Source organism: Pagrus pagrus (genome assembly GCF_965226575.1).
Source record: "Pagrus pagrus genome assembly, chromosome: 2".
Lineage (NCBI taxonomy): Eukaryota > Metazoa > Chordata > Actinopteri > Spariformes > Sparidae > Pagrus > Pagrus pagrus.
In genome coordinates, this window is record NC_140186.1 from 18,628,657 (window position 1) to 18,647,626 (window position 18,970).

Consider the following 18,970-nt stretch of genomic DNA (forward strand, 5'->3'; position numbering starts at 1 on the left):
ATTCTAATATTACAATTTTAAACGTATTTGTCCAGAAATAACATGACTGCGTCCACACTGAAAATGATGCAATAACAGTCGTTATCACACAACATATGTGAATATAAAAAAGAATAACATGGTAGTTACCATTTTGCTCTCTCATCATAAATTCACCCCGCCGATTGCAAAGAAACTTAAAAAGCGGACTGTTCAACTCAAAAAGCTCTGAAGTTATGCTGCGTATATTAGAAAACAAAACACTGAGTGAAAAAAAATAAGCAAAAGAGAAGCTGAGAAAGTGTCCAATAAAAGCAGCAGGGGGGAAAAAAGCTGAGAAAGAGGAGACAGGCCAAGGGGGCGCAGTGTAATACCAGCACAGGAACACAGGAGGTACTGTAGCAGGAGCTGCAGGAGAGGTACTGTTCAAGAGCACAACAGAAGGAGAGTGTAGAGAAGTTCAGCAATCTCTCGGTCTAAAAGGATTTTTAAAATGCTGGACGTGCACGAACAAAATAAAATAGACGTTGTAGCAAAAAGGATGAAATTGTCAAAAAATGAAACAAGCTTCTTTTTTTGTTTGCAAAAATGTGTGGAGAAAAATATCTTGATGAAAAAAACTACCAAAAAAAAAAATGCTTGGCAAAGCGACGCGTGCTATTGGTTCAATTCTCTAGGATCTGCATAAGACTCACGGAGAGGGAGAGAGAGAGCTGGACAAGGGGGGTGCGGACGGAGGAGAAGAAGAAGAAAAAAAAAAACAAAACAAGAGGACCGAATCAATGTTGGAAGAGTGTGCACGACCGCTGGCAAACCCGAGTGCAGCTTCTTTTTTCCCCCTCTTTCTCTCCAACTCTGTCTCTCTCTTTCTCTCTTCCTCTCCACTTTCCTTCTCTAACCATTGACTGAGTCTGTGCCAACATGCAGAGGGCCCACCTATTTGGCACCGAGTCTCAAACAGCCCAGCCAATACGCACGCTCCCAGCGCTGAAAGGGAGGGAAGAGAGAGATGGCAGAGGGAGAAGCAAAGATGTGGGGGGTGGATGGTTGGTGGCTGGTAGTGGAGAGAGAGAGAGAGAGAGAGAGGGAGCGAGAGAGAGAGGAAGAGAGGGAGGGAGGGAGGGGGAGAGACAGGGACTGTGTGTGGTGCAGGCAGAAGGTACGTCATTAGCCAAATAGACAAGTTCCAATCTAGCGCAAAGGCAAAGTCCAGAGGATATTAATTTTACATGCATCCAATCCAGACAGCACCCGCCTTCGAAAGCCCTCTACGCCCCCCCTCCGCCTTCATCGCCTTCGTCACCAGCGTGGTCACAGCCATCCCAACAAACCAGCTCGCTCTCCAACTGCATCCCCCCCCGCCCCCCTTCCAGAAACACCCCTCTCTCTCCCTCTCTCTCTCTCTGCTCGCGTTACACCACCTTGGCATGGGATGGCATGAGAAAACACAGGCCCAAAATCCCACTAGACCCTGAGACCAGCAGCTGCTCCTGGATTTACCACACAAACAAAGAGAGGAGGGGGAAGAAAATGCCCGTTACCCCCCTCCCGCCCCAACAAAAAAATACCATCCAAAAACATGCTCTCCTGTTTCAAAATGCACTCTCACATCCAAACTGGCCCCTTCTCTCCCTCTCTCTCTCTTTTTTGTGTTAGTCCACTTTAAAAGCCCCAACAGCACAGACACAGAAACACATTAAAAGTTTCTGTTACCAAATTAGAGAGCAATCCCATTTGTGGGGTGAGAGGCAGGATGCAGCGGACAATGACGGCTAAAAATGCTGTGGTGGACAGCTTCATGTAAGTAGCCTATACATGTTAAGCTGTTGACAAAGGCAAGCGGATATTAAAACAGGCACAAAGCTCAGTCTAATGCTTTCAGATACACTGGTCTTTCTAATAGCCAAATAAATCATAGATCGTAATGCAGCCACTAAATTACCCATATTTTCATCATGTTGCATTGTGAAGTGCACAATGACACATGATTGGGATTGAACAGCAGCAGAAAGTGAGGGAGCGCAGGGCTGTATGGCTGCCCTGGCAGGCGCGCTGTCTCGTCCTCATTGGCTGACCCACATGACCTCAGAGGGACAAGCTGTGCCCAGTGCACCATGGGAGGAATATCTGAGAGACAAAGGCTCTCACCAAGGATCAGTCCAATATAATCTGATGTATGTGTGAAATACGTATGGAACGCTCTTCTTATTGGAAGTGCATTTCAATATAAATCTTCCAAATTACAAAAAAACAGGAACACATTTGCTCATTTATGCTGTAAAAACTGCCATGAACTAGTCCACGGGGCTCATAGGAATTATAGAGACATTGTCAAAATTGGAATCTCCACAGTGGGCAGCCACAAAAAGCTAACTTGTCATGTGGCAAAGTTGAGGGCCCGGACATTTGATTGTGGGTTGAAGCCCCCTGCTGTGCGACGGGACAGGCTGTCTGTGTGAACGCCCTACAAAGGCCAGAGTCCTCTGGTTGGCTCTGAGGACCATCAGATTTAGCCTGGCCTGCTCCCTCTGTCAGTGTCTGACAGAGGAGCCACAGCCTGGATGACTGGCTGGTCCACTGACTGGCTGGCGAGCTGGCTGTTAGGTTGGCTGAGAGGCTACATGACTGGCTGGGTGGATGACTGGTTGGCTACCCGGGTGGGTAGCTAGCTGGCTAGCTGGCTCCCTGGCTGGCTGGCTGACTGGCTCGTCACTGCTACTGCTGAGGGAGGGGGGGCTGGGGGGGAGCAGACCCCATCTGGACCAGGCCGAGCCGGGCCGGGTGCCGATTGTCCATGCTAACATACGCCTGCCTCACACAGCCACACTGAACACGTGAAAAATGTGGGAATGAGAGAAGATGGCGGAGGCTAGAAAAAAAAAAGTACGAGCAAAAGGAACATGAGGAGATGGAATTAAAGAGGATGTGTGTGTTTGTTTTTGTTTTTGAAGAATAATGACGGAGGTGTGTTTGTCACTTATATGAAAAGACTGAAGGGATCTAGACTTTTTGATGAATGGGCCGCGGACAAAGAAGAGGAGAGATATGTGCCAAGTATTACTGTCACTTCCTGTAATATAGCCATGCCATTACTGACAGACAAAATGATGATAACCAAGATTACAATCAGGGAAATCCAAACCTCTCCATTGTCCATTCAAAGCAGCAACACATTTTGCTTTCATAGTTCGAGCCCTGCAGCATTTTTTCACTAACATAACTCTTATTAACTCTTTATATAACAAAAAGAGGATGAAAAAACCTATTAAGAGCCTACAAATTAATCCACATTATTAGGCAAATACTATTTGAATGAAATATGTAATCCTCCCCCAAAATCCCCCCTTTTAAAATCACTTACTTAAATCCACTGCCAGGCCTATTATGATCATAACCTGGACCACATACAAAATTATACACATAAACATCATAACACTGGCTTTTAGGTCCGTGCACAATTTGCAGTTACGGCAAGATCTTTTATGATTTTGGCTAAGAAATGAGTCTGTGTGGCACCGTATTATTTAATGTGTCTTTTTCTCTCCTTTTCTGACATTTTCAACCTCAGCTCATTAGCGAGGGTTTTCCTATTTGCCTCGAGTTCTTCGGGGCAGAACGAAAGGCGGGCGGCGGTTTTTTCGGGGCCTTGGTCACTGGACTCTTTAGGTATCTGCTCCGCAATAATTTGAGCGAGAGGGCTCATCTTATCTTTGCATGCCATGCTCTGTCTTTCAGAAAAAAGAAAAAAAAACCGACGACCTTTGTTCGCCAGGCTGGGCAAGACAATCACCCCTCCTGCCCTCCTCCCTGACAGGGCACAACTCAGAGAACAGCAGAGAAATGAAAACCACCTCAGGTTTTTACTCCGAGGCCAAGCGTCGAGCAGCGGCTACTGCCAAAAACACAAGACAAAGGAAGGCCAGCAAAACGGAAAGTGTTGTATTCAAGTATTTTAGTGCGTAGTGCAAATCCACCTATTACGCCTATATTTTATAATGACCGCTGTTAAATGTCATTCTGTGAAGTTAGTGGCTCAAGCGCTAAGAAATGAGGCCTAAAGATGAGGTAAAAGCAATAGATTCAGGTTTTAAGTACACGACAACACCTAAATGAGCTGTTTTGAGTGTTTAGCTACTACTTAAGGACCACCTAATATAATGTATTACGGTTTTAGCTAAAGAAGTTATCAATGTGAAAGAGGAACACACACAAACTTCTGTGTGGCCTGTCCTTCAGCTCAAAACGGCCTGCACCTTGACTTTTTTTTCTTCTAAATATAAAATTAATATCCTCACAGAGGCAAAAAAAAGAAACCTACCTCAGTGTTTCCCGGAAACTTATAATCTCCCCAACACCGGTGTAACGGCACTTATGGCTAATAACAGCTGTCTGTTAACCTTCCCAGACGGTTGTTAACCTCCTCCAGCCTGTTTGTAAGTAACTCTTTGAATTTCACGTTCGTTAAAATAAACAAAATGTAATTTTCTTGACAGCTAAACTGCTCTAAATAACAGATATGTGCAAATGTTAATGTTGCTCTGACACACTGGACTTGAGCTCTGGTAACGGGCTCCTCGCGCAGCCTCGCTTCCGTGCGGCCTACGTCGAGCAAAAAGGGTCAAAATTAATTCTTTAAAAGTCGATTTGTAATTAAAAGGTGTTGAATGTGCAGCCAGAATTGTGACCTCAGTGAAGGCAAACATTCACCAGAGTAAACAAAGCAAATACATGTGCACAAAGGCGTTCATGCAGCTTTCCTCCTTTACTTCACTGCGCATTTATTTATGTAGCCTACCAGAATATGTTTAAAAAGCCTAACACCTATATGCAAAAAAGAGAGTATTTGTTCCTGCCTGTGGGCTATATTTGCATACAAATGATTTTATCAACCGTAACTTGGGCCTTTTTCTCACAGTGTCGTCAAGACCTCTGATAAGAAATGACCTGAAATGAATTATAGACATGCAATTAAATACAAAAGAGCTGACATTTCTGCAGGAATGGATACGTGGGAAGAAAGATCAAGTCAGGCTTTTATTTTATGCCACATCCTGCATGCCTAGGATGCCTTGTTTGTGAGTCAACAGGCATTATTTTTAATTTTCTTTCAGGCAAGATTTCAGGCGTGAGGGATTATATTGCAGCACAAGGGTAAATTATTTTCTTTGGTTCTTTTTTACTCTTAAATTGTGATTCCAATAAAAGACACAATGAAATTCAAAAAGGAATAGAGTTGTCATAAAAAAATTAAAACATAAATGAATTACGGTCTAATAAAAAGGACTCAAACAGCCTTCCAACAGATCTCCTTTAAATTATATTAATACATTCTCCCAATGTGTTTCATACTATACCACCAACATAACCTGAATTATCTGAGCCTCTTATATTTGTTAGTTTAAAGTTTACTAGTTGGTTAAAAATTTAAATTTCTTAAAAACCAAATTTAGGGTACATTTTAAAACATTTTAACAATTGCTACAGTGAATTAGGCTAATTAACTCTAACATCCTGTAAATCTATATATTTATTGAAATGTGTGTTTTAAACAAAGGGGAAATATTTAATAAAAAATCATTCATAAAATTGATCAAACCTTTCAGTCTTTTCCAGTTTAGTATGAAAATTCAGAACATTTTAGTCATAATCTTTTTGAATGGCTGTTTCTGTGTAAAAACATGTTTATAAATTGTATTTAATTGACATACATTTCAATTGTTCTATAATAATAATAATACTACTAATAATACTACTACTAATAATAATAATAATAATAATAATAATAGTAATAATAAACCCAAAGACATATTTCATTTGCCTTTTGCTTTTTCAGCTTTTTATTTTCATAACATTCATTCTTAAATATAATTATAAAGACAAACCCTAAACTTAATTTAAAAAATTATAAAAACGCGTAACTGAAGGCCACATTTGTCTGATGAAATTATATTTGTCTCACACACACGTGTGTTTTATTACCTCCGTTCAAATTATCCTGTAAGAGTAAGGATAGGAAACACACACACACACGCACACATACATTTGCACACAGAAAGCTAATGAAGTTTACAGCGTGTCAGGACGTGTCACAACTGGAATTCATATTTGACATCTGCTCTGCGAGATCACATATTGACAAGTGATGATGTTAAGGAAAGACTGTAAGAGATTTTAACTATTTTCCCTCTGTGTGTGTGTGTGTGTGTGTGTGTGTGTGTGTGTGTGCGTGCGCTTGTGCTCTAATCACTCGAAATGGTCTGGAGTAATTTGGGTTGAAGTTTCTTGAGCTGTTTGTCTTTGTATATAAATCAATTGTTTTTCAAAACTGTTCTGCACTTTTTCTAAAAAGGTTTGACCGTTTTTATGCAGTGCAGGCATAATACCATCTCACAAGAAAAAGGGAGAAGAGAGACAGAAGAGAAAAATAGTGTTTCTGCGGGTTGACTGAAGTTTCCACATTTTCTTCCGATGAGGAGTGCAGGAAAAGTAAGGTGCGCAGGCCTAACTAGTGGTGAGTGACACCCTGCCATTAGGAGGTGATGGGTTGGTATAACCTCACAAGCCTCAGGGATATAAAATAATTACGGACAAGTTGACATAAACTACTATTTCCTCGGAAACTCTCATGAATTAGAAAAAAATAAGTGTCCTTTTTTCCCCTCCTTTCATTCATTTATTCACTTATTCAAGGCCACACACGTATTCACACACAGACCCGCATTATTCTTCTTAAAAATTTCCTCCTTAACTTCATCACTGCCAGTCCTTCAATTTCCATCCAGCTCAAAACCTTTTCATCCATTCAACTCCCTGGAAGAGGAAAAAAAACTTACCCTCTCTCTGCTCTCTTTCTCCCATCGGCACAGATTGATGTTAAAAGTGTGTCTGCGCATCGTTTGTAATTACGCCTGTTTACACACTGAAGCATTACTATGTGTGAAAGTCTGGAACCCATTTGTGGCATGAGGCTGAGAGGGGAAAGACAGAGTGAACAAACTTTAAACAGCTCCAGAGACACAAGCGCTGATGGCAGGCTGGGGCTTCGGACATGACTGCAGACCTGGGTAATTTTATACTCAAATGTGCTTTCACGTTGGTGCGATGGATTTGTCTGGGAGGACTGTTTCTGCCTCAAATGTAAGCACATCAAAGATAAGATCAAGGGCTCTTCATGACTTTTTTTTTTTTTTTTTTAAAGTTTCCAGAATTTATTCAGCCAGGATTTTCTTGAGGTTTGTGTGGTTTTTCTGTGACTCCGTCACATCTGCATACATTTCACCTTATATGGTTGATTATAAACATAACTGTACCCTCACAAGTTAGTTAAATTCTCAATTTATATTCTGAAAATATTTAGAGAACCTAATTCAATTTGGACAACTTAAAAAGACACATTGTGATGCTCATTTGTTAAATAGATTTGGGGTTTTCTTGTACACTGCATACACCCGCATGTATTGTGGGAACAGCATAAAGGGCTGTGTGAAACATTATACATTTACTCCCCATAATGCAAAACTTAATGCTAATCTAGATAATGGTGCCGTCAATTAGAAAGAATGTTTCTCTCAGCGATGATGTTATCGTGGTCTAAATAAAACTGGGCAAAATTATAGATTTCAAACTGAATTAGGAGATTCTGGCGCTATGCGCTGCAAACAATGATTTAATAAAACCATTTCAACATGTGGCTGCAGCTAAATGGGGCCATATAGGATTACATGTATGCTAAGTGAATACATATAGACTACTGCATGTGTATTTACATTACAACAGTTTCAGTCGCGTCACCATAGTGAATACACACACACACACACACACACACATGTGCATACTGTTGGTGTGGCATTTTCCGACAGGACGCTGCAGTAAAACTGAGTGTGCAGCATTTCCCCCTCGGCAAGGGCGCCCATTCCTGATAAGGTCAAGTAGGCAGTGTGATACTTGGAGAGTGTGTGTGTGTGTGTGTGTGAGGGGTGCTAGAGGAGTGTGTGTGTGGCAGCGTCAACCATACAGGGAAGGAGAGCGTCTGTCTCACACTCTGTCTCACTCCTAACCCGAAGCGCATGCTGCATGCACACACCTACAGTGTTCCAGTCTGCACATGCCAGCAGCACTCACTGGCTACCATGCCCTGCCTACAGCTGCACAGAGGGCTTTGAACCTCATGGTTAGCAAATACAGCAGGAATCAAGCAGATAATGAAAGCCGATATCCCCCTCCCCTCCATGCCCTGCTCCAACAGCAGCCAAGGCCTGCTTCTCCTCACACAAGAGATGCACTATTGAGAGACTTTCTCTCTCACTCTTTCGCTCCCCCTCATTCTTTTATTCCTCCCTGGTCCTCGTTCTGCCAGTCGGCAAGGCGAGATGCCAACCTCTCCCCAAAGCCCGGGCAGAGTGCCCTCACCCTTTATGCAAATGCTTCACCACTAGCCCAACTCACACATTCACTCTGTGCCCCCCCACACCCACCATCACCTACTCCTCCATTCCTTCATTTATTTATTTCACCTCTTACTCTGCAACCCCCCCCCACCCCCCTCTTTTTATAACACTTTTTCCCTGTCCTGCACTCCATATTGTTGTTGCACTTCAACCATCCCTCCCTCTGCTTTTTGCTGCTTCACGCTCTCACTTCTTCTACCAATCGCCTGTGCGCTCTCTATCTCGATTGCTATCCATCTTCCAGCATCTCCTCACTCCTTTCACGGTGGAACTCCCTCCCCCCTCCTTTTCTCCCTCTCTCTAACACAGCTTGACTCACCCAAACTCAAACTTGTACACTCATTCCTCGGTCAGTGCCAGACAGGCAAGTGCAGAAACTCCCTTTACCCCCTCTCTCTCTCTTCTTCCTCTATCTGTTTCACTCTCTCTCTCTTAGCCACTCATGCCACAACTCATGCCCCGACACTTCCCTTAAAGGGAAAGTATCTCTTCTATAAATTATACTTTTTCTTTATCTGCTGCGGTTTGTATAACTATTACATCGTCTGTCAGCATTTAGTTTCGAATGTATAATTTGCAAGAAGCCAGTTGGCACATTTATTCGTACCTTTTTGTTTGACTGATTGCTTCCTTGATTGTTGAGCAGGGCATTAGTGGAGCGCACAAACATTCTCCCTTCATGCAAGAAAAGAAAAAATACTAGAGGTGCTGTGATTTAATCGTGTGTTAGAACATGCAGCCATTTCTTTTTCCGTGTTTTGAGGTACAGCAGGATATTGTTCCAAATTAACATCGCAGCAGACAGAGCGATGCATGAAACCCTGCTGATTCTAATCTTGGTGATTGAGGAATTATTAACCATGAGATGAGATTCTACACTCTTGGCTTTATTACGAAACCCTTTTCATTATTTTTTACTACTCATAATTCCACGGTTGTCGAGCTTGAAACATGGCTGTACAAGAGAAATATCGACAGAGGTTTAAAGGAGCACTATGTAGTTCTGGGGAGAGGAGAAAGATCTTCATTGACTGATTTTTTTATTTTTATTATTAATGCCGAAACAAACTAAATTACCAACAATTTCATCCTGTTTCACTTTGTTTATATTTGGCGGACCCTGCCACCTTTCTAGCTTCAAACAGTGTTCTGTACCTTATTTTCATCTGAGAACAGCTTGTTTATTCAGTTATGGAAAACATTATATTTCTGGGTTTGTATTATTACCTTATTAATATTGTAAAGATTTGTTAAAATTTGGAGTTTGAATTTATTCTCCAAAACTACACAGTGCCCCTTTAATGTGTCAAATTTGACAAATTCTCAACAAAACAAAGAGCAAAACGTCTTTATCATTTTTTTCAACTCGATCACTGCAAATGTTTGTGGTATGCTACTTTGCAAATGGAAAACCAGCCCTGCTACATTAGCATCTTATTTCCGCACCAGCGAGCTCCCTATCAGGAACACTGAAGCTTTGCAGATTTAATTCTGCTTATCATGTGAGCTGGAGTTCAGCCTGTGCTGAGTTGGCGCTGTGAGGGTTAAACTGTGCCCGCTCCCTGTGGCATGATATGAGCTGGGCCTTTGCCTGTGCACTCTGCCTTGTCTGCGCTGAGTTGGTAGTGTTAGGGGTTAAGAGTGGGTGGCTGCTCCAAAGTGGCTTCATGTGCGACTCTGATCCCATTAGGGTTAAAAGGTGTCTGTTCCAAATGGCTTCCTGAGAACCGGGTCTTAATCTCTGCCACGCATGACAGAGTTCGGGTTAAAGAGAAACGGGCTCTTGATATGGCAACGAGTTACGCCTGTCTCTGAGCTGGCAGTGCGAGGGTTAAAGGTCGCTCTGCCCATTTTGAGTGGCATTCCCTGTAGGGCATGCACCATGCCAGGCCGGAAGAAACAGAGGACACACACAAACACATGCAAGGCGAGAAACAAAGAGCCTTCACAGCCACACACACACACTCACATAAACACACGAGGACACGTGCGCGCACACACAGCGACTAAATCATTTTTGAAACTTTTATCCTCTCAAACCAGCGCTTTCCTTTTTTAAAGACGAGTCCTCCACCAAAGTGAGGGGAGGATAGACAGACACACGATGCAGACGGGCGCCTTTGGAAGAGTGTGTGTGCAGTTATCTCCTCTGTGACCACGCTCGTTGACTTCCCCAGCCTAAACTACCACCTCGCACAGACCTCAGGAGCACCACAGTACCACAGGCAGACGGCCATAAGTACATGTCCTCAGAGGGGACATAAAATGGAGGAAACCCACCTCGATCAAAAGGCAAAAACACATGAGAAAAAGTAGGAGGGAACAAGGACAAGTGCTTTATCACTGATCTAAGCTTCAAATTAGGTTAGTGTTGGATTTAAAAAAGAAATGCTTGTGTTACATTTTTATTAACGGAAAATGTATAAGTAAAAAGCGGTTATTTCTTTTCTTTAAAGGAGCGCTATGTAGTTTTGGAGAATACATTTTAATCAGAAGTGAAAGATCTTCATTATTATGCCTAAACAAACTAAATAAACAGACTGACCTTAAAGGACAGCACAATTTCATACTGTTCCACTTTGTTTATATTTGGCGGACCCTGCCACCTTTCTAGCTTCAAACAGTGCTCTGGGGACCTGACTTTCCTCTGAAAACAGCTTGTTTATTCAGTTATGAAAAATTTGTTTGTACTATTACCTCATTAATATTGTAAATATTAAAATTCTGAGTTTGAATTTCTTCTCCAAAACTACATAGTTCCCCTTTAATTAAAATGTTAAATGCATAACTCAAACAAAAGAATAGTGTGTGATTTTTATGCAGAATGAGTGCGATACTGCTATATTATTTATAGGTAGTATTTGTATTGGCCCTTGCCTTGAAATCCCTTAAATTTGTGCTGATAAACGGGATAACACGTGAGTGAAAAGCTGCATGTGTGTAACCAAATGTGCCCTTTCTGGCCTCAGGTGGAATCATGCCAGATTTTTTTTTTTTTTACTTTTTCTCCTTTACTCAGAATCTCTCAGATTTACTGTTGTTTCATTGCAGAAAAAAAGAAAAGAAAATATTTTACTGGTGCCATGTTATTTTGCAGCGGATGGCACTGTGTTTGTCAACTCTCAGCGAAACTGGTGCGGTATGAAATACCAGTCAGTCTCCATTTATAAACATGTGATTGTATGAAAAGATAGTATCACAGAGAAGTGAGCCAGAAGGAGAGAGCTGGACGGAAAGCAGCAAGAGCTGCCACGTCAGATGCTGCTGAGGCTTCTTGGCTGTCAGGAGTGAAACACACACACACTCACACACAGCGTAGACACATACGCACATGCAAATGCAGTATGGCCTGCACACACACACACACAGATCCACACGTCGACACGAATGCACATGCACAGACATAGACTCATATGCATGCACATACACACATGCACACACAGCAAGAAGGGTTTGCCTTTGCAGTGCTGTTTAGGGAGTTGCAGTCATCAGCCAAGCCTGACACCCCTGCTCGGTGTAGCCATCACCGCTGTCTCTCTGTGAGTCAACATGGATGGAGCTGCTCCATCAACAACACACACAGGCCCTAATAATAAAACGAGCAAATCCTCCCTCCTTCCAGCCCGCCTGCCACACGCCAGAGAGGGCCTGCCCAGGTCTGGTCATATCCTGTTAGGATCGCTTCTGGATTTACACTTATCATTTGGTCACACTCTTCAAGTATTTTGTGCTCCAAATATCAGCACAGTATTTTCATGCTTTTTTAAGAAACGTTGTTTTACTTCACAGTGTGACAACCGAGTCTAACCGCTCTATATGCAAAACAATCCTGCACAGAGAGGACAGGGCAGCATTATTTTCAAAGAACTGCATATAGGGAAATGTTGTGGCCAATATTCAAATGCTTGAATCTGATGCAAAATAGGATTTGGCCTTGTCTTTATTTAGGCTAGCCTTCCAATTCCTGGATAAATTGCATTATTGAACACAACAGCGCCATTGTTTCATCAAATTTTAGAGGGGCTTTCAGCTTTATATATCATTTCCAGAGAGGAAAAATCAAAATGGAAACACCATTTTTCAATTTTAAGCGGAGAAAAAAAGCCTCTTGTGCAGAGATTTGATTCTCCAGATAGCACTTGGCACCATTTGCCTCCTCTAAGTACTGTAATATGGTTATGATACATTAGCATTCCTTCACATCACCAAAGAAACCCAATATGTGTATTATCAAGCATTTCAGTCAGTGGAGGAACAGAAAAAGAGAGGAAACAGAGAAGGGAGAGGAGGGTGGGAGTCTGGAAGATGGAGAGGCAGGTAGGGGATTAGCATTAAGAGGCGATAGGGAGTAAAAAAAAGTTGCCCGATGAGCAGCATTCCAGCGGACAAAGCCTGGCGAATGGTGAAACTGTTTTAGATAGCCTGTGCTGTTCTCAGGAGAGGCAGACAGGGAGTTAGTAAAGTGGCTTTTAAGCTCACCAAATCCAACATATCCCAGATAAGACTGTGGCTCTTCCTGAGGGAATGAAAGAGAGGAGTAGCGGAGGGGGCTGGAAAGAATGAGGTAAAACGGAGAAAGGGATGATTGAAGTAAAAGACACAGAGTTGAGGGATGGGGAGAGAGTGAGAGTCGCAGACAAAGATAAGCAAAAGAAAGAGGGAGGTTTTGAAAGTGAGAGAGAAAAAAAGAAAGGAATGAAGTTTAAGGAAAGTGAGAGCACATTTTCAGAGGAGAGCACATGTGAGATTTGGTGTCGGTTGATCCTGTCTGATTCAGTGCATCGAATGAACCTAGAGACACTGAGCAGCCCTGCCTGCCTCTCCAGCAGGATTTTTATCACCTGCGTGAAAGGCGCCCTGAATACACACATGGGCCAACATCATCAATCTCGGCTCTGCTCTGCTGCAGAGGGAACCTGCGCGGGCCTTTTATGTACTCTTTGGTGTTAATGTGATGTTTTGGATAGTGTTTAGGCAACAAAGTCATAAAGGAGAGGTGCAGGAATCCCACACACACAGGAGGGACAACGATGTGGTACAAACACTTTGCCCAAGAAGTTGTTTTTTCTCGTTCCCTGTCTGAAACAGGCAAAAACGCCGACGTAGTATCACGGCAGGTCGTAAAATCGTCATGAAATATAATGATTTTTTTTTATTGTTTTCATGACTCAGCCGGTTATCTTTCATGCCCACACCACGTTTCTTTGACTGAATGAAACATGGGCGGATGGCAAGCGAACAAAGTCCAGGACAGTCACACCAGAATCACCAGGGTTCAGCCAGTCTGTGGTTAGGTTGAGTCAACAAAAACACTTTGGTTAAAGTTAGGAAAAGATGTTTTCAGTTTGTGAAACAGTTGCGAAATTAAATTTATAGGATTTGTTTTGTTTATGTAAGAGAAAGATAGTGACTTATGTTATATGCTAACGAAAAAAAGTTTGTGAAATACTAATGCAATTTAAGCTGTAGGATTTCTGCACATTTTCCATTTTAAACTCAACTAAATAAGTGGAACATTTGCGCATGTGCCCAATCCTATTGATTATGTGTGCCATCAACCTAATATTACATGCATGTGGATAAATATTCAGACCCGTCTGAAGTTCCATTCACCTTTGTGAGACTCACCTGCGGAGCTGCCTGTATAATTAAAATGTTTTGCCCTCTCATGTGGGTCTCTGTTAACTACGTGGTACATGCATGCACATAAAGCGACAGGAGACAGGTGCACCCACACAGGCCAGAGAGCAGCGAGTCAACAAACAGGGGTCAGTTTTTAATCATCCCCCAAGTTTGTTTATTTAGCAGTGGTCAGGTTTTTCACTTATAAACCTCCCCAAACTCCATTGCAAAATTCCTCCTTTTAGACTCCGGAGAGAACATTCAAACAGTATTAATTCCTCTTGCTGGGAAAAGGGACGGCCTTTTCCCGGAGCAATCCATAACATCTGAATATAAAAATAAATACGAAGAGCGGGCGCGCTCTTAACCCCAAAGTGAGGAGGGAAAAAACCTGCCGGGAAGTGTGACAGCGGCTGTATGTTTTTCCTGTGTTTCACCAGCAACATATTTTCTCTGCATAGTCGCTCACACTAACATATTTTCTTCCTCGTCTTCTTTTTAGTCAATCTCTTTATTGAACCTCTTTTCTCTGTCTGTCTTCTTTATCTTTACCCTCTCTCGGCCCCCCCCCCTCGCTCTCTCTCTCTGCTGGACGCCCCTGTGCCAGTTAACTCACCACAAGCCAGAGGGAGGACCGCAAGAATGCTTAAATCAGCATAATTAGGCCTGTGTGTACTTTAAACACACACGTTTCCCCCGAGCCTGGACCCCTGCCACCCGTGCACCGCTGTGTACGCAGCCACGGCCCGTCTCTTTGAGTCAATAAACACAAACATATCGGCAGTCCGCCTCACACACACGTTCGCACAAATACATATGCAACACACGAGGTGAAAAACGATGCTGTGTCCAACTTATCCCACGTATACCTCCCTCATACAGCTGTCACCCCTCCCTCAGGCCCAAACCACCATCACCACACTAACACAGTTTGACCTTTCACACTGTGTAGCTGGAGGATAAGTGCAGAAAAGTTGCACGTTTGTTGTTGGAATTTCCATAAGCAAGCCGGAAGAAATTAAGCACGAGCATGCACTAAAAACAATGGCAGGGCTTCTCTCAATTGCGGTTTTGTCCCACACACATCTGCATGTGTTTTAGGTTTCAGTGGTGCATTAACAAACAACCTCCTCTCAGTGCCCGGCTGCATATGGGGATTATCAGTAGTCATTACAGACCATTTAATAATAATCACCGCCATCAAAAACGAATCAGTCCAGGCATGTGATATTTGGAAGGCCGATATCACTGGCTGAGTGGATCATATTAGTGAAGATGACAACTGATTAGACAGTGTTTGGCATTTCATCTCATTGTAGCTTACTATTGTCCACATCTAGATATTTTCTTTGCAGCTAAACGCGTGCGAGATAAGAGCAATTACAAAGGCAATTCTAGTGAACTCGCAGTATTAAACAGTTTGAAAGTCGGTGACTAAGTCCTACTACAAAGGCGTCCAATAAAAACATTACACTCCCTCCTTCAGGAGCTCAAACAGTCACATCTGCACCCGAAGAAGCCTCAGGTGCAGATGGACACTACGAGAGAGGCCTGCACTTGCACAAACACAGCACCAAGCGCATCGAAACCGGATGAGAAGAGGAGTGCCGAACATGAAAGGCCCTGTTAGCCACTCAGCCTGCGGCCCTGTGCGTTCATTTCCATTCTAAAGATATGCACGGAGAACAAGTCGCTCCAGTATCGCTTATGCCACTGGGCTTTGGAAGCACAGTGGTGTTGCCATGGAGTTTATATGTCATTAAAGCAAAACACGAAGTTAATTTGATTTCCATTTTTAACATCGACCGCCTCAAAAAAACAGATAAATTTTATACGGCCTCAGCTTACTTTTCCTCTTGGCACCGCGCTCCAGAAAGTGATCAGAACGCCGTCGACTCGCTCTACTTTGGAAAATATTTTGTCAGCAGCGTTTGATCAAAGTGGTGTGATACTGTTTATATGAGGGTACGCGCCGAAAACTAGCCACAAAGAAGCCACTCTGTGTGTCTTCTCTCCCTCTGTCTGTCTGTCTGTCTGTTTGTCTGTCTCTCTCACACACAGAGGCAACGAACACACTCATTTCTCTGTTTGTGCGCTCACACAGCTGTGGATCTTGCGCAGGGTTCAACCAAGGTAAAGATATGGTATATTACGCAATGGCTTATAGATTTTTCCACCCCTGGCGAGCTGCCAGCGCTCTCAATGGGAGAGAGAGAGAGAGAGTGAGTGAGTGTGTGTGTGTGTGTGTGAGAGAGAGAGAGAGAGAGAGAGAGAGGATCAGAAAGCAGCACACTTTGTTCCACAAAGTCTGACTCACTAACTGGATTCACTGGCTCCCTCGCTGGGACTGCAGGCCTCTGTGACCAGTAGTTACATTGAGGAAATAGGGCTGAACAAAAGCATGTGAGTGTGTGTGAGAGTGTGTGTGTGTGAGTGTGTGCGTGTGTAACTTGATAAGACTGGGAGTAAAGATTGTTGTTGCTTTTGCATCAAGTATCAGATACATTTATTAGGTCTGGTGGATATTTCAGCCATCAGCTCCCTCAGGCGATGTGGACTGCTGCTGCTCTATATTAGTGTCTGCCTCTGCACGTGCACGCATGCACGCACGCACGCACGCACGCACACAAACACACACACAGGCAAAAAATAAATGACCTTAGGTAGTCATTCAACACATTGGCCATACAGTCTGCCCATGTATTTCCATCAGACACAGTAAACATGTCAAGACAAGTTACGCTTCACATGCAGAACATCACCGATGAGACGCTGTTTAACTTTTCAAGGCTTTACGTATTTAAGTACCGTGCAAACTCGTTTGACAAAGCGAAAAACCTTCATCATCAGACGCAACAAATAAATGCCCTTGACATCATCAACCAAAACTGTAATGTGCATGCATGACAGACATCTCGTTGGAGACTACTTCCAAAAAATGAGACTTGGAAGAGTCAACAAGAGCAGCCCAATCTGTTTTGAATCAGACGCTCGCCTGTCAGGATGATCAATCCCACTGTTTTCTTGATTTACTTACCGAGTACGTGACATGCATATGTTAATGAAACTTGTGCGCTTCTCATATCAGCCTTGTCCATATTCTCCCGCCTGGATTAAGAAGGCAGACATACTGTTCACACACAAGGCCTAGAAATGCATTCACAGAGCTGATTTGGCCTAGATCTCGCGCACCGAGGTATTCCCTACTCTTTTAATTGGGCCCTTGATGCTCGACATAGGGTGTACTTCCTCTAATTAGCTATATCTATAGCGTATGGGAGGGTGTATGAATGCATGCATGTGTAAAATCCTCTTTTGAGCAACTCCAAACTAACTAAGAGCTTTAATTTCACGCTAGGCTGCATTGTCCCATTCAGTGGGGTTACCCCCACAAAAAAGCCTCTGAGAAAATCAAAAAAGAACGGGCGACAGAGGAGGGGGATGGAGAAAGACAGCGAGGGAGAGAGGGAGAGAGACAAACAACAACAACAACAACAACCGAAGCTCATCCTCGAACAATGCGGATCTCTCACTAACCGTTACTTCTCTTTTAAAGGGAGCTAATTGAGGAGGTGGAGGGGGTGGAGGATGAGGAGCACAGGGATGAAGGTGAAGGGGAGTCTGTCCCAAGCAGCTGCAACAAGGGCACCGTACTTTGGGTGTTGTGTCTCCTCTTCCCTCGGTTCCTTTGCAAGATTCTCTGTGAGTTTTCGCTGTCTGATCACCTCAAACTAAAGTCTGTTAATGATAGTTGCACGTTTGACTCTCAAAGCTGTGAAGAGATAATGGCAGTCTTGCACCGGGAGGATAAGCAGTTATCAGTCAATCACCCGTTCATGTTACACACTTAATTCTCACCCACTGCTATACTAATGGGAATTACAGCTCCGTATGTACGGCTCTGTTCCTTTCCGGGATCTGTTCAAAAGATCGGCTCAATATCCATTTTTTGGTTCCTTTAGGGGACTAGGTTTATCTGTAAAAATAATCACTTGTGATAGGATAAGATATGGATCTGATTCACACCAAGAAATCGCACCAATATAATTTAATTTTGCATGTGTGAACTAGGTTTTACTGCATCTTGGTTTAACTGTATCTCACTGCTCGGTCAGTGCAATATGAATTTGCCCTCTGTATGAAATGCGTTAGGTCAATAGTTGCCTTGCCTTGAATGCAACTCATGCCATATTTAATATTCTAACCGTTTATATAAAGAGGAGTGGACGTCGGGAAGGGGAGTGAAATTTGGGCTCTCGCGTTGAATCAGGTTCGACTCGGTTTCCCTCGTGCGCACCAAAGAAAAACAAACAAAAAAAAAGAATCAGATCGTTTGTGAACGTGACATCAAAACTACTGCCAAAAATCAAATCATATCAGGTCGTGAGCACCGCAGCAACAAACGCTCAAGCGAGATAACTGCATGTATATCTAGATTTTGGAGCACTTTCTGCTCTCATGACAAAAGCTGGCAAAGGCCCGAGCGAGAGATGTTCTCAGCATCAGCACACTGACGTGATTGTGTCTCTGCTGCTCCTCCACCACATGTCCGTCTATCTGTCTGTAACATACGTGAGTGTTCGGTCTGATTTCAGATGTGCGCGCCTGTGTGCGTGTGTGCTACGAACATGTGTGTGCCGTATGGCTTGGTAAACACAGCTATATCAGGGACCAACATAAGACCGCTATAGGGGCCGCCTGCTCTTACTGGCCACAGATCAGCCTAAACCTAATCCACACTAGGAGGCAGGAGGAGGGGGGCTACACATATTCACACAGACACGTATCGGACACACACACATGCCCATCCATCCAGGGGACAGCCACCTATTACCCTGGTGTGCCAATTGCCTCAGTTGAGCATGATAAATCCATTTTCTATGGGCGGTCAGCAAGACTGCACAGATAAGGGATGAGCAGAG

At 43.3% G+C, this 18,970-nt stretch overlaps 1 protein-coding gene across 15 annotated transcripts in view; it reads right to left on the reverse strand.

Annotated features, from left to right (window-relative positions):
* Positions 1 to 18,970, reverse strand: part of LOC311250434 (nuclear factor 1 X-type-like) — a 113,810-nt gene that overhangs the window by 77,705 nt on the left and 17,135 nt on the right. Inside the window, exon 1 of one of the 15 annotated variants that reach the window (XM_084342131.1) lies at positions 4,298 to 4,520. The exons of 13 other annotated variants lie outside the window; for them this stretch is intronic. Coding sequence is in view for 1 of the 2 variants with exons in the window: in XM_084342127.1 (XP_084198253.1) it covers positions 130 to 132 (3 nt within the window). In the remaining variant the exon portion in view is untranslated. Of the gene's footprint in view, positions 1 to 129; positions 869 to 4,297; positions 4,521 to 18,970 lie in introns of those variants that run through there. One more of the 15 variants, XM_084342127.1, reaches the window with a different exon arrangement.